The following is a 26984-nucleotide window of genomic DNA, read 5'->3' as shown; positions in this document are numbered from 1 at the left end:
GCTCACATTCAGACAGCAGTGACAAATTTAGAGATGGGTCCAGGTCTGGTGACCTGAGTCTGGTCCCTGGAACCTATGGGAAGATGGAAGGAGAGAACCAACTCTGCAAAGTTATCATCTGACCTCTACATGTGTGTGGTGGTTCATGTGCCAGACACATACTGTAAATCATATTAATACATTTTAAAGCAATTCAAAACTTTTAAATAAGAGACAGGTGCTCAGGGCAGTGAGTGATATTAGGAGATCGGTGCTCTGGGCAGTGACATGTTAGGAGATGGGTGCTCAGGGCAGTGAGTGACATGTTAGGGGATGGGTACCCTGGGCAGTGACATGTTAGGGGATGGGTGCTCAGGGCAGTGACATGTTAGGAGACGGGTTCTCAGGGCAGTGACATGTTAGGAGATGGGTGCCCTGGGCAGTGACATGTTAGGGGATGGGTGCTCAGGGCAGTGACATGTTAGGAGACGGGTGCTCAGGGCAGTGACATGTTAGGAGACGGGTGCTCAGGGCAGTGACATGTTAGGAGACGGGTTCTCAGGGCAGTGACATGTTAGGAGATGGGTGCCCTGGGCAGTGACATGTTAGGGGATGGGTGCTCAGGGCAGTGACATGTTAGGGGATGGGTGCTCAGGGCAGTGACATGTTAGGAGATGGGTGCTCTGGGCAGTGAGTGATATGTTAGGGGATGGGTGCTCTGGGAGTCCTTCACAATTAGGTCATAAAGCGCTGTTCTTTCAAGTACAACTAGCATCCTTATAAAATGGCCCTCCTGCCCTGTGAAGACAGTGCTTCTCTTCTCTGTTCCCTCTGCCTGGCGAGATGCAGCAGGAAGGCTCAGAACCTCACGAGACACTGGGTCTGCTGGTGCCTTGATCTTGAGCTTTCCAAATGCAAAACGGTGAGAAATAACATTCTCATCCCACTGAACCCCAGCAGGCTGGCTGATGCTGGTGAGTAGATTCAGATCTGATCCTATCTCGGTTTCAAGTTCACTGCTTCTGTTTGAAGTTCTATACCAGTTGCCTAAGGGCCAGGATTCTTATTTTCTGCTGTACAAAAGCTGTTTCTACAAAAACTTCATGAAACTGCTTCCAATGTCCCCTAAATCTGTGTTATGGTTTTAAAGTTTTTTACGTTTATCTTTATTTGGTGTGTATGTGTACATGTGTACCACAATGGAGGTCAAAGGGCAGCTTTTGGAAGTTAGTTTTCTCCTCCCACCATATAGGTCCCAGAACTTGGGTTCAATTAATCAGGCTTGGTAGCAGGCATCATTACCTAGTGAACTGTGTCACCAGCCCCGGGTCGAGAGTTCTTAATGTGTGGCCTCCTCAGTCATGTGATCTCTTTTCTGTAAGACTTCTTCACTCCAGGATACATTGCTATTGTTTTTGGTGGGGATAGTTAGTTTTTAAAAATGGGACAGTGAAACGTGTTGTATGTTTTACTAATATGCCATATTCTGTCAGGCTTGTCTAGTGGAAACAGGACGGTTGTCCATGCAGCTCCCTTCGTATTGTTGACTTGTGGTCATTGCTAGTTTTGTGTCTCTGTGATCAAAACCCACGATGAGAAACAGCTCAAGGGAGAGAGGGCTGCTTTTGGTTCAGCTTCCGAATTTCAGTCTGGCATAGTGGAGAGTCTGGCAGACAGTATGGGGGAGCTCACAGCAGGGGGGTGAATGGTAGCGGCTCCTCATCACAGCAGGCCAGGAGCAGGAAGGCCAGAAGCCAGGGCCAGACTGGAACCTCAAAGGCCTGCCCCTGGTGACCCACTCCTATAGGTCCTTAAACATGACCACTGGCGGGGAGGTAGGCACTTAAAACATGAGCCTGGGGGACAAGGTCCAAGCCCTAGCAGGGAGCTGTTGTGTATTGTGAGGTTTCACACTCAGGCCAGTGGGCATGTGCAGTTCTGTCCGACCGTAGGAAGCCCTTAGGGTGCTTGGCCTCTTCCTGTCTGGTAGTTTATGTCATGGGCCTGTGTAGTTTCCCCACGTGAAGAATGGCCTGGTCATGGTATGTCTTACCTGTCACAAAGACCCCCGGGTCTAACTGGGCTCATCCCTGCCTGGCACACTGGCCATCTTTGCTCTGCACACTAAACCAGTCCTCCGGTATGTATTTGCTACGTAACCTGACACCTGCGTCTCTGCAAATGTTCCTCTTATTCATAGTGGCTTTTCCCCGTATTACCACAGCCGCTCTGGCTTTCATTTGATTATCTGTAATGTGGTGTGGTTTTCACCCATTCACTTACAGTCTATCTGTTTCATTTTATTTAGAGTGGCATTCTGGTGCTGATCCCATCGAGTCTTTTTTTTTTACATTTTTATTTATTTATTTTGACACAGGATCTGGCCCCAGACTCCTAGATCCAAGGAACCCTCCTTCCTCCGCCTCCTATGCAGCTTGGCCTGAAGGTGGGTGGTAATGCGTCTTGCTTTGCTGGGTCTTCAAAAAAAAGAAAATCCAATTTGATAGTTTTTAGTTGGTATCTTAAATAATTTACATGCAAAATGATTATTGATGTGGTTAAATTGGGCCCTACCACCTACCATTTACTGTTTTCTGTTTGTCTTGGTTTTTCTCTGTTCCTCCTCTCCTGTCTTCTTTGGATTATATGAATGTTTTCTCTTACGTCATGTGCTATACTTGGGTTAGTGTCCCCATGGCTCGTACATAGTGCCTTCCTCCCTTCCCCCTAGCCTTCAGGGAGTCCATTGACAAGATAGCTAAGATGCAGTTGGATTTTACTTTGGAACAGTAATTTGATCAGAACAGTGGGCTTGCCAGTAGTGCCCACTGTGTGCTGTTTTACTTAGTCTGTGTGCCTCAGTTTCCCGCCTCCCAGCCCACCTGCCCCTGCTTGCTTTTCTTCAGGTAGCTGCCTTTGGAGCTTAACCCAGAGCTTCCATTGCCATGTGTAGATGGTAGGCTAGGAGCAGGGACCCTTAACACCTCGTGTTAACATTGTTTCATTTCCTTTAAAATCAGTGACTTTTCTTTTCATGGCAAATGCTGAGACATTTCCACCCCCATGCTCTGTGTAGATACCCTCTGCAGTGCCATGTCTGCCATCGGTGCTGTCTGACATGTTGTTCACCTCGGTCCCCCTCCACCAAGTGAATGATGCCACAGTTACAGCAGTAAAAAGTTCTGGCCTGTCGCCTCTACTGCTCTGGGGAGCCTTGCTGAGTTTAGGAACCACAGTCTGCTGTCTGGTGGGGTTCACTTCTCTGCCCTCTCTGTGGACAGAGTGAGGCAGTACTGTTTGTTTGGTCAGTTTTTTGAAACAGGTTGTGCAGCCCTGACTGTCCTGGAACTAGCTCTGCATATCAGGCTGGCCTTGAACTCAGAGATCCCCCTGCCTCCACACCCCACAGTATTTTTCTTGTTAAGACAAAAATATATCACCTGTGTTGACTTCCAGTGCAAATGTAAGGTTGCAGGCTTTTTTTTATTTTACTTTACATTTATTTTTTACACTTTTTTATGAGAATTTTTACTTCTATTCACCCCAATACTTTTCTTTTGGGTATTAGCAGTGGAAGCTGGGAAATGCTCTGGCCTTCTTGTAGGTTCTTTTTTCTTCTTTTTTTGGTCTACAGTGTACCTCCACTTAGGACCTACCATCATATTGCTGATTTCCCATTAATAATGTGTATTCAACTAAGGAGCTGCCATTAAATTATCGTGCTTTAAACTCTCTTAAAAGCAATCCTATTTGTGTGGTTAACCTACCAAATCAATACTTGGTTAATTTGATTTGCTTAATTATGCCTTCACATTTTAAAAATTGCTTTTTAAGTTAATTTTGTAGTATAATTTAATTTAATAAAATATGTCCATGAATCTAGAGAAAAGGTTGGCAGCCAGAGCATACAGGCCCCATCTGGCCTATGACCTGCTTTTATATGGCCCCTGGGCTAAAAGTGAGTTTTATGCCTGTAATCAACTATAATATGCACACACACACACACACACACACACACACACACACACACACACTGCAGCATGGTTCATAAAACCTAAACTATTTATCATCTGGCCCTTTGCACAAAAATGAAAAAAAAAAGTAATCCTTATTTGTGGGTAAATTCTGCAAAATAAGATACCTTTATTAAAAGGCTTTTTAAAAAATTTTTGTGTGTGTATGTAAGTATGTATGTATGTGTACCATGTGTGTACAGGTGCCCAGTGAGGCCAAATGAGGATGTTAGACTCCCTGGAGCTGGAGCTAAGGAAGTTGTGAGCGGGTGTGGGTGCTGGAAACTGTACCCAGGTCCTCAGGAAGAGCAGTGGGTGTTCTTAGTCACTGAGCTATTTCTCCAGCCCCCAGAGACAGAATCACATTGTACCGCTAACCCCATCTCCCCCACTCTCTGCCTTCCTTTCCTCTACAGGTAAAGCATCCTTACTTGTTTTGACTTGAAGCTTAACTTTCCATTGTTTGGGTACTAAACAGAACCTTAAGTATCGAAAGGTCTGAAACTTGCTGCGTACCTAAGGATGACTTTGAACTTCAGACCTTCTTGTCTGCCCCCCCCCCCAAGTGCTGAAATTACAAATGTTCTCCACCTCTCCTGGCTGTTCCTAATGATTTCAACACCAGCACACGTATCTGCCTGTCACCCTCTGCTCACTTTCTGCCTTAGCAACATGGGGCCCTGGAGATGGCTTCAGCAAGACGCTCCCTGGTGTTGTGATGGGCACGGCGGTACCCATGTTCTCTTTGTGCTTCTTGTGGTGGATGCTGGACTGTTTCTGGTTCTTGACTGTCATCGACTTAGTGCACTTTGCTGGTGCAGCTCTGTGACCAGTTCTTAGATGGGGCGGGGTGGGGCGGGGGCGTACCGGGTGGGCAGTTGAACACCAGCCCATCTGTAGTGTTGCTCGGCTCCCCCTGAGTTTGTACATTTCTGCCAGCAGCTTATAGCTGTCCACACCCTGACACCACCCAACAGAGGTACTGTCAAACTCTGGGAGTTTGCTCATTTAATAGGCAAGGATGACATTTAAGTTTGCTTAAATTGCTCTTGTTATGAGCAAGGTCGAAGCCATTTCCCTGTTGATGAGCCGCATCCTCTCACCAGCTTCTGTGGAACGCAGGCTTTCTCGTCTAGTCGCAGAAGCTTCTGGTGCTGCAGATGGTGACCTTAGCGTCTAATACAAGTTACAAACGCCTCTCCCGCTTGGCTCTCCTTTATGCATCTATTATTTATCTGCTCTTTTGCTGCCTGCAAGTGAGTCGTGTTAGTTACTTTTTCACTTGGTCAGTGTTACTGGCTTCTCTGCCACTGCCCGGCTCCAGAGGCATAGCCGGGAAGTTCCCCGAGACCTGGCCCATAGAGGAATCGAACCATGTTGCCTTCTTGGATTTATATGGTTTCCTTTATCTTCTCAATGTAAAATTTTAGTTGCTTTTTTAATGTCTACAGACACTTTGATGGTCATGTGACTGCCTGCTTTTACCCACGTTACTTTGAGTCTTAGAGACAAGCCCTGCACACATGCTCTGAGCTGCCATGTACAAATTGTCACATGCTCACACTTGAAGAAGCCCATATGCTTGTTATCAGGGAAATGGAACAGTCTGGGAGCGGAGACCTGGGCCAGGGCCAGAACCTCACTGTAGCAGCTCTCACTGAGAGAGCCAGGGGCCCAAAAGAGGCAGAGCTGAGCCTTCGTCAGCACCAACAATACAGTGGGGGCCAGGCTGATTGGCCACAGGTGGTCTTCATTATCCAGATTCGGCACGGGCTGTCCTCTACTTTCCCCAAGGCCAGGCTTTTCACAGCGGGCCTGCGGCTGCCAGTGGAGGTTCTGATCCTTGGCTCTAGTCCTGGGTTAGGGTGTGCCAGCTGCCAGGGTAATAACCAAGGTTGCCGTAAAACTCACCAGCCAGTTGCACAAATGGCGTGTCTGCTCTACAGGGCACGTCACAGTGGGAAGGAAAGTCTGTCATGTTGGGTGACGAGCACTCAAAAGGCCAGCCTCCTGCCCACAGCTGTGCTTCTTTGGCAGGCTACGTCCATAACGAGGCGTGTTTCCCATCCATTTGATTTTATGATGCCCTAATGAACTGGACTATTTCTAGCCATTCTGAGAAGATGCAGGCCTTTTGTTCTGATAAAGTTTACTTGGAAGGTATGGGTGTGGGAAGCTGGGTCATGGGTGGCTGATAGCCTCTGGGTATGTCTTTCTGAGAAAGGTGCTTCTGGGATGCTGTCCTGACTCAGCAAACACAGGGAAAGCCCAGCTCCCAGGTGCCTCCATCGTTTCCTGCCCTAGCCCTTGCATAGCTCAAGGAGGCTGCAGAGTACATGATGTTAAGGCTGCATGGATCCCAAGGCACACATGGCACCTGTTAACTGCTGCTCTCTAGGAACTGGAGGGCTCTGACTTGTACTCGCCAGGGAGAAGCGTACAGGCCACTTCCAGAGATGGGTGTTGGGCTAGACCTACTTCTTACTGTGCATTTAATCTTCTTCCTAGTTGTCTCTTGAGTGCTTGCCAACTGGGCCTGTGGTCGATGGAGAGAGAGAGAGAGAGAGAGAGAGAGAGAGAGAGAGAGAGAGAAGAGAGAGAGAGAGAGAGAGAGAGAGAGAGAGAGAGAGAGAGAGAGAGAGGAGAGAGAGAGAGAGAGAGAGAGAGAGAGAGAGAGAGAGAGAGAGAGAGAGAGAGAGAGAGAGAGAGAGAGAGAGAGAGAGAGAGAGAGAGAGAGAGAGAGAGAGAGAGAGAGAGAGAGAGAGAGAGAGAGAGAGAGAGAGAGAGAGAGAGAGAGAGAGGGGGGAGGGGGAGAGAGAGAGAGAGAGAGAGAGAGAGAGAGAGAGGAGGAGAGAGAGAGAGAGAGAGAGAGAGAGAGAGAGAGAGAGAGAGAGAGAGAGAGAGAGAGAGAGAGAGAGAGAGAGAGAGAGAGAGAGAGAGAGAGAGAGAGAGAGAGAGAGAGAGAGAGAGAGAGAGAGAGAGAGAGAGAGAGAGAGAGAGAGAGAGAGAGAGAGAGAGAGAGAGAGAGAGAGAGAGAGAGAGAGAGAGAGAGAGAGAGAGAGAGAGAGAGAGAGAGAGAGAGAGAGAGAGAGAGAGAGAGAGAGAGAGAGAGAGAGAGAGAGAGAGAGAGAGAGAGAGAGAGAGAGAGAGAGAGAGAGAGAGAGAGAGAGAGAGAGAGAGAGAGAGAGAGAGAGAGAGAGAGAGAGAGAGAGAGAGAGAGAGAGAGAGAGAGAGAGAGAGAGAGAGAGAGAGAGAGAGAGAGAGAGAGAGAGAGAGAGAGAGAGAGAGAGAGAGAGAGAGAGAGAGAGAGAGAGAGGAGAGAGGAGGTGTATCTTAACATGGCCACAAGATGCCAAGTGACACCAAAAGGGCTTTCAGGGTGGTGGATTGAACTGCTTAGGGCAGTGGTTTTCAACCTCCTTGGGGGTCAAATGACCCTTTTACAGAGGTCACCTAAGGCTATTGGAAAACACAGATATTTACATTACAACTCATAACATAGCAACATTACAGTTGTGAAATAGCAAACAATAATAATTGTATGATTGGAGATCAGCACAGCATGAGGAGCTGTATTAGAGGGTCCCAGTGTTGGGAGGGTTGAGAACCACTCGATGGCTTAGGGGGATGACCAAAGCCAGTAAAGACACTGCAGAGTCAAGGTGAGCCCTGCCGGCTCCAGACCCCTCTGCCCACCAGCAACTGCACTCAAACACTGGATGCTGTGGAAACTTGTGGGAGCAGGTGTTGGGGACTGATATATCCTGTCCTCTCTTGGGTCTTACCTAGGATACATCTCAGCATGAGTGTGGACCCCGGCTCCCTGGTGCCCTTGCCTGCTACCCTATGAGCTGTGCTTTTGAGCTCTGGTGCTGGGGAGTGACCTGCAAGAAAACAAGCAGCTCCTGGTGCCTGAGGAGCTGCTACAAGCATCCATCTGCCTTCCTGGTTCTGCAGGGCTGGGGGGGCACCCGCATGTCACCTTAGTAGAAGGCTGCTTGTAAAGAGGCCAAGTCATCTGTTACCCATATTTTCCCATTTGGTCCCTAGGAACTTCCAGAGGCAGAAACTGGCCATCAGGTAACCCAGTTGTGTGCCCCAGGGAAGCAGCGGGGCTGGGAGAGGTTTGGCCTCACCTGGCTATGTGACTGCAGCTCATTTGGTAGCCAGTGGAGCAGATCACCTGAGAAGTGTGTGTCTGCTGTAGCCACATGGTGGCGCCCAGGGAGCTGATAACCCTGTGGCCAGCCCCAGGGGGCGCTGTCATCCTGTTGTTCTTCTGTCCAGACCGCAGTGGGTCGGGTAGTCCTCCCGTATTGCAGCTGGCATCATGCTGTGTGATCATTCCTGTAGTTGCATCAAGTCCTTGTTCTGGGCCCCAGAACATAGAGAATGCCTTTAAAAGTGAAATACATTCTGCCTGGCTGTGGTGGCACACACCTTTAATCCCAGCACTTGGGAGGCAGAGGCAAGTGGATCTCATCTCTGAGTTTGAGGCCAGTCTGGTCTACAGAGCTAGTTCCAGGAAACAAACAAACAACAACAAAAGCAAAATGCATGCTGAGAAGAATGTGTGCTCCCTGTGCTATCCTTACTTATTCAGGGACAGTAAGTAGTCCTGACTTGTCTCTCAGAAGTATGACACCATTATCACTGGATGTCACTCTACCCCTTAGGGACCTAGAGCAAGGTGGGAACCCCATTCCTAGTGTGCTTCCATTGTATGCAGCCGCTGTCAAGGGACCCTGTCATCCCAGGAGACAAGTGCATCTCATTGGACACACCCATGTGTTGACAGGTGGGATGGGCATAACCAGAGGTCAGCTTGCCTTTGGGAGGTCAGTCACTCCCAAGATCAGTACTCATTGGCCTGGTGAGGTTGGAAAGTCCTATGAAACTACATGTGTGCCTGGCCTAGTATGTTTTTATTAACTCTGCCCATGCCCAGGACTTGGTAACTCTCCTTGGCTCTCCTTGGCACCTACACCATGCTCCCGGACCCACCACGGTGACTAGTGCCCATTCTTGCAGGTGGTGAAAGGCTACAAGGCAACCATCCAACAGACCCTGGACATCCTCTTCCTCCAAGAAGGGTCCGAGTTCCTGAGCAGCACTGACGCATCCACTCGGGACTCTGCTGACCGAACCATTATTGCCTGGGATTTCCGGACTGCTGCAAAAATCTCCAACCAAATTTACCATGTGAGAAGCTTTGTGTGGCATTGTTCGTGGTATCAGCCATGGGGGATATTCTTGTAGCCCTAGGTTTGAGTCCTGGACCCCTCTCTGTCTGGGGGAGGAGATCAGCTATTTGAAATATCTAGGATAGGGGTAGGCGTAGGTCAGGCCCAGGTCTGGTGCACACAGCCTCTGTAGACTGCCCTTTCTGGTTCAGCTACCCATGGTGGTAATAATATTTTAAATAATACTCATTTCATAGAGTACTAAGAACTACAGAGAGAAAATGCTTACACAGATCTAACAGAGCGTCAGGTGTCAGACACAGAGACCACTCATCACTACCAACATCACCATTGCAACCACACCTCTCACCATCACTGTGATCACCATCATTATCACTCCTTTCACGACTGCCATCATTCCCATCTCTGTACTCATTACCTCCACAGCCATCACTGCCACCACAATTGTTACCATCAGTGATTACCACCACCACCAACTCAGCCACACGGCGATCACAGCCACCATCGTCACCAACACTATAACCACTACCACCACCACCACCATCTACATTGTAGTCATTACCATGACCACCATCTCCACCACCACACTTTAGTCACTATCACCATCATCTCAACCCCTACCACCAACACTAGTCACTACCATCACCACCACCGTCTCTACCACCATCACCACCAATGTAGTCACTACTAACAGCATCTCCCCCACTATCACCAACACTGTAGTCATTACCACCACCACCACCATCTCCCCCACTATCACCAACACTGTAGTCACCGCCACCACCACCATCTCCCCCACTATCACCAACACTGTAGTCACCGCCACCACCACCACCGCCACCACCACCACCACCACCTCCCCCACTATCACCAACACTGTAGTCACCTCCACCACCACCACCATCTCCTCCACCATCACCAACACTGTAGTCACCTCCACCACCACCACCATCTCCTCCACTATCACCAACACTGTAGTCACCACCACCACCACCACCACCACCACCACCACCACCATCTCCCCCACTATCACCAACACTGTAGTCACCGCCACCTCCATCTCCACCACTGTTGTGGCAATGGTCACCACTGTCACGTCTGTGCTCCCCGTCATCAGAGAGCCTGGCAGAGATGAGGTGAGCGGGGTGAGTGTGCTTCTGGTCCCCTACCTCTCCTCTTTCTTCACACGCTCAGGGACAGGTGAGTACTTTGCTGATATACCTCACCAGCACATCACCTGCTATCCCAGTACGCTGTTCCCAGAGAGCTGTCTGCTCTGTCGGGATGCTTTCAAGAAGGTGGCTTAAGGGCTGTCTTAGAGCTGGGTGTGGTAGCACACACCTTTACTCTCAGCACTGAGGAGGCAGAGAGGCTGATCTTTTTGAGTTGGAATGTATGTATGTATGTATGTATGTATGTATGTATGTATGTATATGAATGAGAGGGACCCTCTTCAGCACCCTGCAGAAGGGACACAGTGTGTTTGTGTTGACACTGGTTAGGCCACTGAGCTCCACTTCAGACTGCAGAGCCGCAGGACAGGACATTGTTTTTTTTTTTTTTTTTTTTTTTTTTTTAACGAGACAGGGTTTCTCTATATTGTTTGGAGGCTGTTGGTCCAGCCCGACCTCGAACTCACAGAGATCCGCCTGCCTCTGCCTCCCGAGTGCTGGGATTAAAGGCGTGGACCACCACCGCCCGGCCAGGACATTGTTTTAAACTCTGAGTGTGTGGTAACTTATTACAGTAACAACAGCCCATGCAGACTCCCAGGCCAAGGCTCAGGAGAAGCGGACATAACCCCAAGAGCAGAGTGCGGGCTGGGTAGGGGTCTGTGGGAGGCAGAACCCCCACCGTGGTAGCCTCCATCCCTCCATGGTCCTGCTTTCACAGGAGAGGTACACCTGCCCCAGCCTTGCCTTGCATCCGAGGGAGCCTGTGTTCCTGGCGCAAACCAATGGCAACTACCTGGCTCTCTTCTCCTCTGTGTGGCCCTACCGGATGAGCAGACGGCGCCGTTATGAAGGGCACAAGGTACCCCATCTTTGTTACCTAGGTCAAACGCTGACCACTGGCCGCAAAGCTTCCAGCCAGGCATCACCAGGACTCCGGGGCATGTGGCCCCTGTGGGCATCCTGCTGCTTAGGTGGATGACTACTGGCCATGTGGATGAGGGTCCACTCAGGGCTAGAACACATGCTCAGCCACATGCAAGGGAGCATGTCCATTCATGTGTCCTGGCGTGATGACAGCCACATGCATGCCCATTCACGTGTCATGGCGTGACGACAGGGTGAGCTAGTCTCGGGAGCCGTTTCTCTGTGTACCCGTTTCCTGCCTGAGGCCCACTTGGCTGGGGTGGAAGAGGCTGGGGACCCAATGACTATGCTGCCAAACCCCAGCTCTGCAGAAGGTGCAGCATCTGGGTTCCATTACAAGGACGTTGTGGTTAGATGCTGTCATCTGTTCAGTTTACGCCCAAGTGCCGTGCAATTGAGCCACAGTAAAATAAAACAAACCACCATACAATAAAACAAACGACATACTGCTTTAATGTGTGGGCATTCATGTTCTAGAGACCTGCAGCCCACGGGCCACGGGTGTGACATGACTGTTGAGGCTAGTGGCCTTGAGACACCAGGTCCCCCACCGTCCTGTAGTCTCATAGCAGGAGCTCAGCCTTTGGCCTGAGGGTCACTGGGTGTAAAACCAACCCTGTGCTTGGTTGCTTCTAGGCCTCAGTTTACCCATTGTAGTGTGGAGTCATGTCACCCTACAGGTTGCCTGCTCTGTCTTTCTTCACAGGTGGAAGGCTATGCTGTGGGCTGTGAGTGTTCCCCGTGTGGTGACCTGCTGGTGACAGGCAGCGCTGATGGCCGGGTTCTGATGTTCAGCTTCCGCACTGCCAGACGGGCGTGCACACTACAAGGGCATGCTCAGGCCTGCCTTGGCACCACCTACCACCCTGTGCTGCCTTCTGTCCTTGGCACCTGCTCCTGGGGAGGAGACATCAAGATCTGGCACTAATGGCAACTGAGACCCTGCCCCTGGGTGGGTGACACTGAAGTTGGCTGGAGGCTGTCCCCTCTGCCTGCCGGGCCTCAGTGACTCCTCTGTGAAATGGACATGAGAAGCTGTCTCAGGGTGTAAGGACCGTGTTAGTAAAGGCATTGCCAAATGGCTGGCGATACCCAATCAATAAGTGTGTGTTCTGTGGTTTCTCTTAATGTGATGTTGGAAATGAACACAGACCAGCAGTTCCTGTTGCCTTCATACTGCAGGTATGGGATGCTAAGGTGGGACTGTCACCTGCTGGTCCTGAGAGTGTTATCCTTGGGACAACGGGACTCTGGGTCTGTGATCTGCCCAGGAACTCTGTGCAGGACCTCCACAGGGCCCTGCCACTCAGCTGCTCCCTACTAGACACCAAAGCTCCACTCTGCTCCATCCTAGTCGCCTCTCTGGTCCTCTACCCTGCTGCTTGCCCACTGCCAGGTGGGTGGTCTGTGCTGGCCACAGCTATGTGACTATCCTGGAAGGGGTGACGAGGAGCCGGGTCCCAGAAGCACCTTCAGAGACTGACTGGGATCTGGTAGGGAGTGTGGTGGTTTGAATAAGAAATATGGCTCACCAGGGAGGGGAACTGTTTGAAAGGATTAGGAGGTGTGGCCTTGCTGGAGGAAGTGTGTAGTTGGAAATGGACTTTGAGGTTTCAAAAGCCCATGCTAGGCACAGTCTGTCTCTGTCTCTGTCTCTGTCTCTGTCTCCTCTCTCCTATCTTCTCTCTCCCCTCCCCCCCACTTCCTCTTTCTTCTCCTGCCCTCTGCCTTCAGATCAGGATGGAGAACTCTCAGCTACTGCTCCAGAACCATGTCTGCCTGCCTGCTACTATGCTTTCTGCCATGATGATAATGGACTAAACTTCTGAAACTGTTTGCAAGCCCCAATTAAATGCTTTCTTTTACAAGAATTGCCATGGTCATGGTGTCTCTTCACAGCAATAGAACAGTGACTGAGAAAGGAGGCCTAGCTCTTTAGGAAACTAGGCAGGCCCATGAGTCTCAAACACTACCAGAATTGTCACTTAGAAACTGCCTGATGGCCCAGGGACTCACTTATAGGTTGGGGTGAGGGGACTTGGCAGAGTGACTTCACAACTTACCCCTTTCTACAGTCTAGTCCCAGGCAAGACCTGCTGCCTTCCCTCTGTGCCCCAATGCCTCACCAGTGAAGCCACAGGTCAGGAGAGCAGCCTGGGATGTGATGGGGGCTGGAACAGTGTTGTTGGTCATAGGAAGCCCAAGTCTGAGGCCAAAGGTGGCTGAGGGATGCTGTGTAAGGACATTGATTTTAGTGTTCAAGGAACCCACCAGAGTAAAGCAGATCAGGGCTTGGGCTGAGGCTTGTGCTAAAGCCCCTCTGTTCTTGCTGCCACAATAGGTCAGCTCAGGTGCCCTCTCCCCAAGCTCATGGCTGCCTCCTCAGTGCTTGGGTGCCTCAGGGCCATTTGTACCACGTCCTGGCCCTAGGCTACTGTCCTTCTCTCACAAGGATACCCCTCTCCCTCATTCAGGGAACCGCAGGGAGGCAACACAGCCTCCTTCTCCCTCAAGCACTGGGTTCCACCCCCTGCTGTCCTGTGTGACTGACACTCAGGTATAGAGGAAGCTCCCTGGGCAGAGCTTGGTGTCCTGCTGTGTCTCCGGCACATAAGCATGCTATAAATAATGGCCTTGTAGCCTGTCGGGACCCAGACTTTAGGGTCAGTCAGACCTGAATTTGAACTCTGCCTCTGTTTCCTTCATTGCTGTGTGGCCTTAGTCAAGCTGTGCCTCAGTCTCCCCTCCCAAAGAGCAGTGTGGAGCCTGAGTGCAGTGAGAACTCGGGATACTTGGATCTGCGGCATCTTGTCTAACTGGGCCTGTTTGGGTGGAGCCAGGGCCGGGTCCCATTCTGAGGCTCTGCTGTGGCAGCCCAGGGTCTAGTGGGACCCTGCTGCTGTCCCTCTTGCTTTGGGGGTCTTAGCATGGCCCAGAATTAATTCTGGTAGAGGAAGCTGGCAGAAGGCTGTTTCTTTCCTCCCCACTTGACAAACTCTTGGAAGCTTTAGACCAGCTGGTTACTGCCTCAAGCCCTACTAGACTAGGACTCCTTGCCCAGACAGATGGGGAGCTGTGATCAGTAGCTCCCATCCTGAGCCAGAGGGCTGATGTGCTCCACGAAGGACTCAGGGCCCCTGATGGTGTCTTCATGAGTGTCTCCCCAGGTTCAGGCCAGATAGAACAGGACGCAGTGGGCCCAGCCTCTCTCCAGCTGTTCCCAATGCTCTCCCCAGCCTCTCCCAGTGCCCCCTCCTCCTCCAGCCTCTCCCAAAGCTCCCTCTCCTCCTCTAGCCTCCTCCCAATGCTCCCCCCTCCTCCAGCCTCCTCCCAATGCTCCCCCCTCCTCCAGCATCTCCCAATGCTTCCCCTCCTCCAGCCTCTCCCAATGTTCCTCTTCCTTCTCCAGCTTCTCCCAATGCTCCCCCTCCTCCTCCAGCCTCCTCCCAATGTTCCCCCCTCCTCTAGCCTCCTCCCAATGCTCCCCCTCCTCCTCCAGCCTCCTCCCAATGCTCACCCCTCCTCCTCCAGCCTCTCCCAATGTTCTCCCCTCCTCCAGCCTCTCCCAATGCTCCCCCTCCTCCAGCCTCTCCCAATGCTCCCCCTCCTCCTTCAGCCTCTCCCAATGCTCCTCCTCCTCCTCCTTCAGCCTTTCCTGATATCCTCCTCCTCTTCCTGCCTCTCCCAATGCCCCCCTCCCCCAGCTACCATCCCAAGGTCTCTCCGTACTCCAGGGTGTCTTCTGATCACTGTCCCCACTGTGTCATCACTGATTGGCTCTGGCCATTAGGCTTTTCAGGGAAGGCTAGCAGATGGTTGTAGAGGGCTTTCCTGTCTGCCTCAGTGCCCAGCCCCCTCCTGCCCTGCCCCTGATCAGGCTCTGGGCCTGTCCCCTGATAGTGTGGGATTTGGCTTCTCTGAACCTCTGCTTTCTTTCTCGGGTACACAGTGGGCAAAGGTTAGAGGAAGGTGCTCTACAGACTGTCACCCTGTTGGTGTTACCAGGACAGGCAGACACCATCTGAATCTTCCATGCTCTAACTCAGGTCCGGGGGGACCATTCAGGGGTCCCCAGGAGTCTCATTGTGGTTGTTTCCTGGTGTCATCCCCAGTGTTTGGCTTGTCCTGTAGGAGCTGGTGCCCTGTGCTTCTGGGCAGGAGGGCAGGTGTGTCCCCTGCGCCCCTGCTTTCTTCAAATGTCTCCTTCCAAAGAACATTCAGGAAGATTGACTTTGATCCCGGCTGAGGTGTCGGGAGTTCACCATTTGCAATTTAAAAATAGGAAAGCTAAATTTGGAAGGCACAGAGCAGTATGAACCTGGAGTGTGGGTTCTCCCTCCACCCACTCTCCTGGGCCGAACTCACCCCATCCCGCTTCACATCTGCAGCCTGCAACGTCAGATCAGAGGTGCCCCGGGAGGAAAGCAGCCCTGGCCAGAGATGCCTCCACAGGCCGAATCTGCTGGCGGCTTGTTCACCGAGTCAGGTTGTGCGGGTGTAGCACTAGCATGCGAGGCCCCCATGGCGTGGCCAGGACCCTCAGTGTCCTACTGAGGAGGCTGCGTTCCAAGAGCACGGAGACATTCTGGGACCACCCATTCCTGCAGCCTGTACTCTTGGTTCATTTTACTGACTCCCCAGATAGGTCTCTATATTCCCCCAACCCAGCTGGACTCCATACAGAGTGTGCCAGCTCTAGAAGGCCCCAGGAAAGGACCAGTGTCCTCAGGCTACAGAAGGGGAATTTAGCCATACCTTTGGTGATAGCCAACCAGTGGGAGCATAGCCATGTACTGACTGCCCATTGGGGCACAAGGGGGGACAGGGACAGTCTGCAGGGGTTAGGGTTAGGGCTGGGCAGGCAACACTGGAGAGGTTATCTCAGAGAAAGGAGCCGGCTAGGGTAGCAGACAGGGACCTGAAATGCTGAGCCGGCTGGAAGGCCATATGAGCCCTAGATGAAAGCTTGGACACTAAGCCAGGGAGGACTGCAAGGAGAGGGAGGGGCCAGCGAGGGACACAAGGTTCCTGCTTCTGGTTAAGTGGTTAACACGGAGAAAAAAAGAACCGTGAAGCCGAACTCTTCACTGCTGTGCTTTATTAAGGAGTTAAAGGAGTTAAGGGAGTCGAGGGAGTTGAAGGAGTTGAGGGAGTTGAAGGAGTTAAAGGAGTTGAGGGACTTGAAGGAGTCAGGAGTTGAGTTGAAGGACTTGAAGGAGTTGAGTTGAAGGACTTGAAGGAGTTGAGGGACTTAAGGAGTTGAGAGACTTGAAGGAGTTGAAGGAGTCAGGAGTTGAGTTGAAGGAGTTGGGAGTTGAGTTGAAGGAGTCAGGAGTTGAGTTGAAGGAGTTAGGAGTTGAGTTGAAGGAGTCAGGAGTTGAGTTGAAGGAGTTAAAGGACTTGAAGGAGTTAAAGGAGTTGAAGGAGTCGGGAGTTGAGTTGAAGGAGTCAGGAGTTAAGTTGAAGGAGTCGGGAGTTGAAGGACTTGAAGGAGTTGAGTTGAAGGAGTTAAAGGACTTGAAGGACTTGAAGGAGTTAAAGGAGTTGAAGGAGTCGGGAGTAGTTGAGTTGAAGGAGTCGGGAGTGCGGACCACAGAACACACAGTACTAGTTGACAGCATGCATCACAGAAGACAACTTCACAAGGAGTGGGGTAGGGGTGGGGAGTGGGAGGAGCCTCATACCTGAGGTAGAGTCAGGTGGTACTGGGAGGGGGAGCGGAGGAGCGAGCACCGGCTGTTCTGGGGGTGTTTCTGGCCCCTCTTGGGCCCACAGGCCGGGCCATGGGAGAAGAGCTCAGGGTAGATCAGGGCAGAGTGCTGACTGCACTATGGGGTGGGTGCGTAAGACGTTTTCTGCGCCCTAAGTGGCTTTGGTCCCCCCTCTCAGTGGACAGAACATCTGGCTTTCCTTGCTGCTGGCTTGCTAGCTTCTCCCCACCTGTGGAGACTGGTCCCCCTAGGACCCCTGCCTCCCCTTCTCCAGGGCAGACCCCATACACCCTCACTGGAAGTGAAGGAGCTTCATGTGGGGAATGCGAAGGCTGCCATCCAAAAGCTGGAGGCAAGCTCGTGAAGCAACACCCTTTTCCCTACAAAAATACTTTCACTTATAAAACGGGGGATGCTCACTTCAGGGAAGGGCGCAGCGTGTAAATATTCTGGGGGGAGTTTGTAGCAGAGGCTGGGGTGAACAAGACGCTTAGCAGAGAGGGTTGCTCTTTCAGGTTTTACTGGGGTGTTGGTAAGGGGGTCAAAGGAACTAGAGTTCCTTGGCAGGGGTTGGGCACGTGGGGGCTGACTACTCCCTGTTTGGGGCAGGACAGGCGGGGGCCCCTGACTGCAGCCTGCTGGTAGCAGTCAGTTGAGCAGGGTTCCGTAGAGCTGGGCCTTAGTGAGGCTGTCTTTACGGCTCAGCCCGGACCCTCCAGTCCTGGGGAAGGCCTGCTGGGGGCTGAGACGGGTAGGAGGGTGCATTTCAGGAGAGGCCTCCATGGAGCTGGGCTCCAAGGAATCCCTGGAACCATGCTCGGGCTCGGGGCTGCTGCCAGCCCCGCACAGCTGCACGCCCAGCCTATCCCCATCCCCATCACTGGCTGCGTAGCCAGGGTCAACTGAACGGCTAGGGCTGAGGCTCAGATCGCCACCTGCTCGGAGGTAGCAGGGCTCAGCCAGATGGCCCTGGGAGAGGTCATCGCCCTCCGAGAAACTATCAGCTTTGTAGCTGGCGTAGAGGGGGCTGCCACGGCCCTCAGCGTTGCCTGGGCTGCCGCGGCCACCGCCACCGCGGCCAGAGCCGCGGTAGAAACGGTCTGCGAAGTTGCAGGGCGAGGCGCGACCTCCGGCGCCAGCCTGGTAGTTGTAGGCGCCGACATCCTCCACGCTCACGGGGCGCCACTGGCCTCGAATGTTCTCTCCAGCAAGCCGGTTACCGCTTGGCTTGGCCCTCAGGCTCCACAGGTTTGGAGGCATCAGAGCCGGCTGGGGACCTGGAGAGGTCGGGAAGCGGTAGGACTCGGCCTGGTACGGAGACACTGTCCGAGCATAGCCTGGGGCCACCTGGGCCTCCAGCGGGGAGGCCAGGGTGGCCGAGGCCTTGCCGAAGCGAGGGCTGCTCCCATAGGTGGCGGAGGGCGGCTTGCGGTTGAAGAACTCGTCGCGGCTATTCAGGTAGATGGCCTGCTGCGAGGCGGTCAGCGTGCTGGCCTGCGCGTGCTCCTTCTCCTCGGACGTGGCGCTGAAGCTCGAGTAGGAGCTGGAAGTGGGCAGCGAGGCCGCGTAGCCCGGGAAGGCATCGCGGCGGTAGGCCTCAGGGTAGGCTGCCGCCTCGGCTTCCTCCTCCTCATCCGCTGCGCTGTCGGTGGAATTCTGCCCCCGCAGGAAGCCCACATCGGTCACCGGCGTGTCCACGCTGGGTCGCCGGTCATGCTGACGCTCTTCGGGGCAGTACAGAGCCGTGTCGCTGCAGTAGATGTCTTCCTTGTACTGGGGTCGTGCGCCCGACTTCTCCACCCCATCGCGGAAGCCCAGGTCGCAGACCGAGGCATCCGACAGGTGCGAGGACAGACTGCCAGGGTCTGGCTTCTCTAGCACCTTGGCGATGACGCAGGTGGGCACGCTGTCAGCGTAGACAGGGTGGCAGCGTTGAGAAGGAAGGCTGCAGCCATGCTCCTCCATGTGCAGGTTCACACGCTCCTGGAAATCCGAGGGTAGCTGGAACGGGCGTGAGGAGAGGAGGGGAGAATGGAGACAGGTCATAGTCAGCAAAGCCGCTCAGCCCTAGCCTCGAGGTCAGGGCCACACACGCATCACTGACAGACAGAGAGACAGACAGACAACAGCCCCCCCCCCCCAGGCATCTCACCTCGCATTAGTGGGAGCAACTTAACTCCCAAGGACAAGTACCTGGGGGTTCCCCATCACCTCTACCCACCCCACCCTACTCCAACCGGCTCAGCAGAGGTTGGCTACGCTCCTGTTCTGCACCCTTTCTGGGTCCTGTCTAGTGAGCGGTGACTTGCTCTTGTCGGCCCTAAGTGTCTGAACAGACAGACTCGGAAAATAGATGATGCAACAAAGATTGAGGGGTCAGTGCCAAAGGTTTCCAAGGAGTGCCTGGTGGGGGGTGGGGGGTGTCCAGCTACTGTTTGATCTATTTTGTGAGTGTTTCAGGTTTGGTCAGGCCTGGGGGAAGGGGACATGAACAGGGGTCTGTGTAGGAGACTTCTTGCGCATGTGGGCTGGGAGGGACAGTCTGGCCAGGATGGTCTCAGACAGGCAGGGTGGGCTCTGTCTTGTCCAGTTTTGGTACCCCGAGGCCTAGGGCTGACTTAGGCTCTATTGCTAGATCTATCTGTATATGCCTTCAGTGTGTGCCCTGTCCTTGATGTCTGTGTCTTGTTTCTGGACCTGGCTCTAATTGTGCAGCCCCCAAAGGAAACAGGTATGTAGCCCAAGTAGGTCAGAGTGGCCGTTGGAAGTGCAGTGTGGGGACACCTTTCACCATCAGGAAGCCAGGACCCAGGTGCACGAGGGACGAGGGTTCAGGCTCACCGGGTAGCTTCTTCCTGGAGGGTGGGGAGAGGCTTCGGGGTGGGGTGGCCCAAAAGGAGCCGGGTGGTCCTGGGACGGGGCGGGCCTGGTTTTGGGGCGGGGCCACGTTACCTCGGACACCTTATGGACCCTGCCGTAGGTCTGGCTGCACTGCAGCAGCTGGGCCGCTAGATTGCAGTCCTTCCTATAGAGCTCCTGCAAGACAAGAGAAGTGTTTGGCACAGCCCCCCCCCCCCCAGTGCTCAGTGCCAGCAGGGCGATCGGAGGGGGGAGAGCAGGGCAGGCAGGACAGCTGGTTCTCGCCAGTCCCTGCCCGGGCTCTGCGCTCTCCCTGAAGTCAAGGGCCTGTTTTGACCTGGAGCTGCTGGTGTATGGAGGATGTCCTGTCAACATGGGGCTCTCCTTGCTTGAGTCGCCTGTGCTTGGGACCTCCCTGCCCTACTCTCTGCCACCTGGCCACTGAGTGCTTTGTCTCCAAATCCTAAGTGACACGCTCTCCTGGAACTAACAGAAACTTCCACTGGCACACTTAGTTCGGCACTTAGCACTTCTAACAGGCTACTCTGACTGTTGACTGCCCGATGTACTGTCTGCTCTCCCCATATGGACTCAAAATTCACAAGGGCAGCCATTTTTCTTTCCTTGGTTTGTGTTGGTCAGACCAGAATCTCAGAACCTCGTACAATCTCATGGCAGGGAGCACGGGCTAATTAGTGTGTCCGCAGTCAGCCCGTGGGGGACGGTGGGGAGCAGCTGAGCACCTCAGGGGGCTCCTTTGGACAGTCACACAGCCGTGGTGTGACACCGGGGCTGGCTGAAGCCAAAGGTCTTGTGTGGGTGGGGAAGATGGCCTCCTGCATCCCATCTTCAGCCCTCACATCAGGAAGTCTGCCCTTTCCCAGTTGTCCTGGCCACTTCGACAAGTCCTCGCTGCCCTGTCCCTCCCCTTGTCTGGAGCCAGGCTGGAATCCCTCTGAATCAGAAAGGCCCTGCCTGTCAAGGCTTCCCCTAGGAAGCCCCCCCTCCAAACAAAAACCACCTGCCACATCCCTCCAGGAGCCAAATGAATACGGCACTCACGTTGTCCTCCGACAGCTTGTCAATGGTCACCTTGGCTTCCAGCAGGTGGCTGTTGAGGGCGACAATCTCATGGCTCATCGCACGCTTCTCTTCCTCATAGTGTTGGCCCTAGGTTATAGGGGCAGGGGAGGAATGGTTAGTGCCAAAGCCCGGCTGTTGGGTCAAGGCTTCTGTGAGCCCAACAGCTGTTGATGACAAGGTGCTCAAAAGGCTAACTGGGTAAGAGTTAAGACCACAGACTAACTCAGGTTTAATCCCATCGCACTGATGATAAAACGGATTAGCCTAGGCCAGTCCTTCCCGGAGCCTCAGTTACCTGCACCTGCGGTGAAAAGTAGGGCTTGCCCTGCCCATCTATCTCAACGAGTTGAGAGAGGGCTACTCAGCATGGCCCAGCCCCTCCTACCCTGCCCCCTTTGTTCTCAGATTGAAGGCACGCAGGCACTGACCAACTGTCACCAAACCAGATCAAGCAGGAACCTCATCTAGTACAGGGGGGTGGCAGAACCCCACGGCCATCCTCTGTGCCGCCTGCACAGGCTTGGCTTCCTTGGACCCCGCCTCATTTTCATCCTGAGAGCACCTCCCACTCTGGGGAACAAGCCACAAGGGGCTACTCCGTGAACTGGGGCCTCACCATCCGGTACAGCTTATCCTCCAGCTCCTGGTTGACACGCTGCAGCGTCATGTAGTTGCTCTGAATCCTGCAGCAGGAGGCAGCAGAGTCAAGACTTGCAATGCCTGGCCTTCCCTACAACCCCAGCAGCCTCACAGCCATCACGCCCTGCCTAACATGGCTGTCAGGCACCCAAGCTTGTCCCACCAGCCCTACCTGATTCATTGTCTGCACTTAAGATCTGATCAGAGCTAACTCCTGTCACGGCTTCTCCGAGGCCATGGTCAAAGCCCCATTGTTCTGCCCACACACAGTAGGGCTCTTTAGAGAGGACACAGGGAGGCCTGTGTGCATAAGAGGCTGTGAGAGCTGTGCTCAGGTCTTAGAAACTGGCAGGTGCTTTACAGGTCAACTGCACACCAGAAGGAGACAGGTATATGTGGCCCTGGCATGAGTGCCAGCGACCGGGAGGACATGGATCCACCTGGAGAAGCAGGTAGAGATAGAGCAATATGCTTTGGGCTTCTCTTGCTGGTGGCTGGGGGACCGGGCATGGTAGCAGTGTCCTCTAGACAACCTTTGCAGTCTTATTGCTGCCTTGCCGATGGGAAAGGGACACAAAAAGACGCTTAATGGAGTTAAGTGGCAGAGCTGGGACTTTAACCAAGCTTGGCTCCCACACAGCTTGGTGGTGATGTTCAAAAACCCAGAAGAATGGGACCATTCGAAGAGGGACACACTGCCCTCGGGACAGTGCCAGCTGCTTCTCTAAGTATTTAAAACAAACTCAGCCAGCAGCAGCCTGCATTCTCTTTGTGTTTCTAAGCTGGGGATACCCACAATAGGGTTTAGAAAAATCAATGCCAGAAGGAAAATGGTCCTCCTCTCAATGCATCCTGAGTCCCCAAGTCACTCAAGATGCCACTCTTATGTCCACGCTCATCTCAGGAGCTTTTGTGGCCAGTGGGCTGGGGTCTGGAAGCAGCCCCTCCTGTTCGGCTGTTGGCTCGTCCAGTGTCAGAGCAGTGCACGTATGAGGGGGTGAGGGGGTGAGAAGCCGGGTCTGGAAGAGGGCACTGGAAGAGCCTGCCAACGGCATCAGTGGGCCGCAGGTTCAAGACCTGGGCAGGCTGCTCTGCTCCACGTTTGCCAGTCATGGCCACAGTTGGCATTGCCATGATGTAGCTCCTCCCCTGCGCCCAGCCCAGCCCCGTGCTCACCTGCGCAGTTTCTCAGTGACCTTGTCCAGCTCCTCCTGAGCGCGCCGCAGCTCAATCTCCAGGAAGTGGCGAGTGGAGTCAAACTCCGTCTCCAGCTTCTCCAGCTTGTGAGTGGTGTAGGACAGCCGCTTGCGCAGCTCGCCCTTCTGCTCCTGCAGGGCGCTGCAAGACAACAGGCAGCTTGGCCCTGCTGTGCCGCTGAGCACGGGGAAACTGAGGCTACACTGGCCAGCCAGGCATGCCGTGGGCACGCACTGTGCTCGCGACCCCACTAATACTTGAGTGTGCGCGCTCAGGCGTAGCCCTGCCCTCTCTGTGGCGGCCTTGCCGGCACTCATGTCCCTTTCGGAGGCGGCCTCAGGACTCTGCTGCCCGCTGTTCACACTCCATCCCATCTTAGCCCCAACACCTGAGAGTGTAACTTGTAGTAGACTTGCTGTAGGTAGGGAGCAAGAAGGAAGTTCAGGTGCCTGGCGGGCAGGAGGGGGGAGGAGCTGGGAGACCCAACTGCCCAGATGCACTGTGGGGCTTATGGTCTAGGCACCCCCTCCCTGACTCCAAAACCCAGTGAGGGGTGTGCAGGGCAGGCAGGCACCACCAGAAGTGTCCCCAACCCCGTGAGTAAGCTACACATGCCACAGGCACGCTCCCAGCCACCCCCATAACGCATTCCTGGATTCCTGCCCAGACCTGAGGAAAGGGGGCGGGTCCTCCTGAGAGTCAGTCCCCAAAAGAGAATCCAAAGTAGCAAGGGAAACCCAAAGGCAAGGCCTTGCTGCCCACACAGGCCCGGCTTGCCAGGTGTTCTGCCGCCTCACCCAGCTGTCTCTGTGCTGCTCTCCTCCAGGCAGCCTGCCCAGCTGCACCAGCCCACTCCAGGCAGCCGCTACTCAGGCCCTTCCTCCTTTGTGGGGTGGCAAGCTTCCAGCAGTACCCACTCCATGCAAAGCAGAGTCGCAGTGGGCAGCAGCCCTTGAGGTTGGGAAGCTATAGGAAGAGGCTGTGCCCTCCGGGAGAGGTGAGAGCATGGTCCATCTGCTATGGTGGCAGAAACCCCCAGTGACCAAGGAACACTACCACAGTGGGACCCGGTGCCATCAAAGAGCTCAGAGCCTCTAACGCTACCAGCAAGGGCTGTCAGATGCACAGCTGCTCCTCAGCAATCCTTCCCTCTTGGCCTCAGTCAGGAGCTGCAGCCCCACCCTGAGGCCCCACATGTTCTGAAAAGTTCCGTCCTCGTCTCCCACAGGGCTGCACAGTCCCTGGCTGCCCTGTGCCTCAGGCAGCCCCGAGTCCTGCAGGGCTGCCAGGTCCTCACCCTTACTTCTTGGTATCTCTGATTTATTTGGGGGGTTTCTCTTCCCACCCACAGGCCTGCATCCTCTATCTTAGCTTCAGGTATATTGTAGGGAGAAGCCACACCCGCCCTCTGGATCTATCAAGTGCCTGTCCTGTCCTGGGTCTGGTTTCTGGAAGGCTCTGCTCCTGGTATGCGTGACTTCTGGGTCCGAGGGGCAAGGAGGGGCAGGTGGCTCCTGTCTGCAGGGAGCCCACATTAGCTGATGCATGCGAGTCTGGGATCTGCGATACCAAGGGTCTCTTCATCCTCTGCTGGGACCCTGCCCATCCACCCCTGCCTGTGACTGTGGCTATAATGAAGGACACAGGTCTGCCTCAGCCCCTCTGGAGGACAGTACCACACATGTGCCTGCCGCAAGGTCATGGTGGGCGCGGAGCCTTTGTGGTCAGGCCTGACACATGAACTTGAGGGGCACATGTGCAGGCATGCTCGGAGCTGACCACTGAGGTGAGCCAGTAACACCCACTAGAGCTCCCCGGCTGGCCCAGAAACCAGGCTCTCAGAGAGGGCTGGAGGATGAGGCAGATGTGCCGAGGAGCCTCTCGATCCCATCCAAAAGACTGGCTGTACAGGCCATCACAGAAGAAGAGAAATGTTCATTTGTTATGCCTGGGTGGTGGAATGCTGGGTAATTGAAAAAGAAATGTATACTTTTCTGGATTTGTCATCTTTTCTACAGATAGAAAATCAGAAGAAAAAATTTACTTAGGATCAAATTTTGTCACTGTAAGCATCAGTGGTTGGTGGGTGGGAGTGGGGTGGGGTGGAGAGGGGGTGGGGGCGGGGAGGGGGTGTGGAGGGGCTGTAGAGGGTGGAAGGGTCTAGGCTGTCTCCCTTCCTGGTTTGGCCAAGGCCAGCAGTGACCACACTCTTCTCCTTGAAGCCCTAACCAACAAATTCCCACTTAATAGCCCCTTGCGGGGGGCCTCAGTTTGGAGGCCTCAGCACTAGATGAAGCTTGGGACCACTAGTGAAACTGGGGTGCAGGGAGGGGCTGGATGTACCTGGGCCGAGAGCGGATGCAAGGTCTGATTGTGGTCACTTACGGGATGTTCACGCACCATCGAATGTCTGTTTTTGTTCTGAGCCAGGTAAACACATGGAAACTGTCAGTGCAGCATTTGGTACAGACATGAGGGAAGCAGGCTCTGGGGAGGCTATACCACGGTTCGAAGATCACCAGGCAGGTCCCAGGGCTGAGATGCGGACTAACTCACTACCTTCTTGCGCCCCATTCAGGAGAGAAGACAGGCAGAAGAAAGCTGAGCCTGCTGGGGGATGGTGTGGGTTGTACCCGCACCCAGCAGGGCCAGTGATTGCCCTACCTTGATCACGAGTGCCCCGGGGGGCATATGAGCAGGTGATCCCTGACACTGGGTGCCTCTCAGGAAGAGACGGGGCGGGGCCCTGCCATGCACTGCTTCCTAGCCCGTTTCCTTCCCTCTAGGCATGGAAGCAATCCTTTCTCCATGGAGGGAATCTGTAGACACAAAACTGTCTTCCTCTCCCAGGAAATGCCTGGCAAATAAGCTCCGAGGGACCCCAGGGACCAGCAAGGGTCCCTGAGGGTAGAGAAAGCACAGGACACTGAGGGAACAGTAGGCATAGACCAGAGCCTTCCTCTCAAAACAAACAAGAAGGCTACTGTCACCACTCATCTTAGATGCAGATGATAACCACAGCACCTGTGCAGTCTAGAGGCTGCCTGTGCTGGCTCTAGCATACCCAGGCAAAAAGGAAGGTTCCAGACCCACCTGCGGACTCTGTGCACGTGTAGCTGAAGGCTCCCGAGCTAGCCAGGGCATCCGTTTCCTCTGCATCCTTCCTAATTCTTATCAGCCACTGCCCCCGCTCCTGCCCGCTGGGCTGTCCCTCGCACCGGGACATCTGTCCTCCCTCCCCTTTTTGGGATGCACGGTTTGACAGCTCTCCGGTCTCTGGGGCTACCTGTCTTGCCGGGGACTCTTATCTATGTTGGCCTGGTGACTGCCTGCTGCTCCATATGGTGATGAGGGATGGGGCTGGACTCTTGGTCACTGCTCCAGGGCCAGGGGAGGGCCGGGGGTCGGTCTGGTTCGGTGTCACTGGCATTCTGTGGGGCCCCGCGGAAGGCCTGCGCTCAGTCTGCCTTGCTCTCCAGCACAGCTCAGCCTGGCCCCGGCAGTCATGCTCCAACAACGCCAAATTGCTTGTCATTCTTCACATGCTGCAAGCACTTTCTCATTTTGGTGACTTTGTCCCCATGTCCCTTCTGCCAGCATCTTTCTCTGTCTACCCCAGGTTAACTCTTCCTCACCTGAAAAGAACTGCTCCCCTGAATGGTCAGGTTACCAGCCTGTCTACCTTTGAGTGAAAGGGTGCACAGATCTTTCAGCTCCAAGACCTTCTGGCAACTGGGTAGCTCATTTCTAAACCTAAGCAGACCACACCCTGCCCTGGCCTCTGTACCCAGTCTAAACGCCCAGATTCTCATTTCTTGGGTCACTACTCCCCTGGCCTCTGCTTGTTTGTCTTGGAGCCCCTGACTGCTCTCCTGCTTCCTCAGGGCCTGGGAGATTTCCCTCAGGAGGATCTCCACTTGCAGACCACCTCCTCTGGCAACCTGCTTAGTCTTAGTACTGAGTGGACGGTGTGGCGGTCTGGCTTGTCACCTGGCCACTAAAGCCTACAGGGCCACCTCAGGTATCAGCACCCAGCCAGGCTGGGAGGCACATGGCTGCCTGGTGCTGAAGGAGCCAGGCCAGGCATGACTACCGGGGGCTGAGTTCATCTTCTCAACCAACCTAGAATGCCACTCTTCAAAGCCACTGCCAAGGGCTATCTCTATCTACTAACACAGCCCCAGAGAACTAACCTGTCCT

At 53.9% G+C, this 26984-nt stretch overlaps 2 protein-coding genes across 10 annotated transcripts in view; one reads left to right on the top strand and one right to left on the bottom strand.

Annotated features, from left to right (window-relative positions):
* The window catches only part of Wdr25 (WD repeat domain 25), a 138559-nt gene extending 126168 nt beyond the window's left edge, over positions 1 to 12391 (top strand). For all 5 annotated transcript variants that reach the window (XM_040742494.1, XM_040742495.1, XM_040742496.1 and 2 more), the window contains 3 exons: positions 9024 to 9194; positions 11090 to 11230; positions 12002 to 12391. In XM_040742494.1, the coding sequence (XP_040598428.1) occupies positions 9024 to 9194; positions 11090 to 11230; positions 12002 to 12223 (534 nt within the window). In that variant the 3' untranslated portion in view covers positions 12224 to 12391. The remainder of the gene's footprint in view (positions 1 to 9023; positions 9195 to 11089; positions 11231 to 12001) is intronic.
* Positions 12392 to 16376: 3985 nt separating this feature from the next.
* Begain (brain enriched guanylate kinase associated) overlaps positions 16377 to 26984 on the bottom strand; it is a 32380-nt gene continuing 21772 nt past the window's right edge. For all 5 annotated transcript variants that reach the window (XM_040742491.1, XM_013112229.3, XM_013112227.3 and 2 more), the window contains exons 3-7: positions 22764 to 22925; positions 21565 to 21631; positions 20928 to 21035; positions 19959 to 20042; positions 16377 to 19007 (exon numbers count right to left, since the gene is read on the bottom strand). In XM_040742491.1, coding sequence (XP_040598425.1) covers positions 17655 to 19007; positions 19959 to 20042; positions 20928 to 21035; positions 21565 to 21631; positions 22764 to 22925 — 1774 coding nt within the window. In that variant the 3' untranslated portion in view covers positions 16377 to 17654. The remainder of the gene's footprint in view (positions 19008 to 19958; positions 20043 to 20927; positions 21036 to 21564; positions 21632 to 22763; positions 22926 to 26984) is intronic.

The sequence above is a fragment of the Mesocricetus auratus genome, unplaced genomic scaffold (assembly GCF_017639785.1).
Source record: "Mesocricetus auratus isolate SY011 unplaced genomic scaffold, BCM_Maur_2.0 Super-Scaffold_15014, whole genome shotgun sequence".
Taxonomy (NCBI): domain Eukaryota; kingdom Metazoa; phylum Chordata; class Mammalia; order Rodentia; family Cricetidae; genus Mesocricetus; species Mesocricetus auratus.
This window is presented reverse-complemented; position numbering and strand designations above follow the sequence as displayed.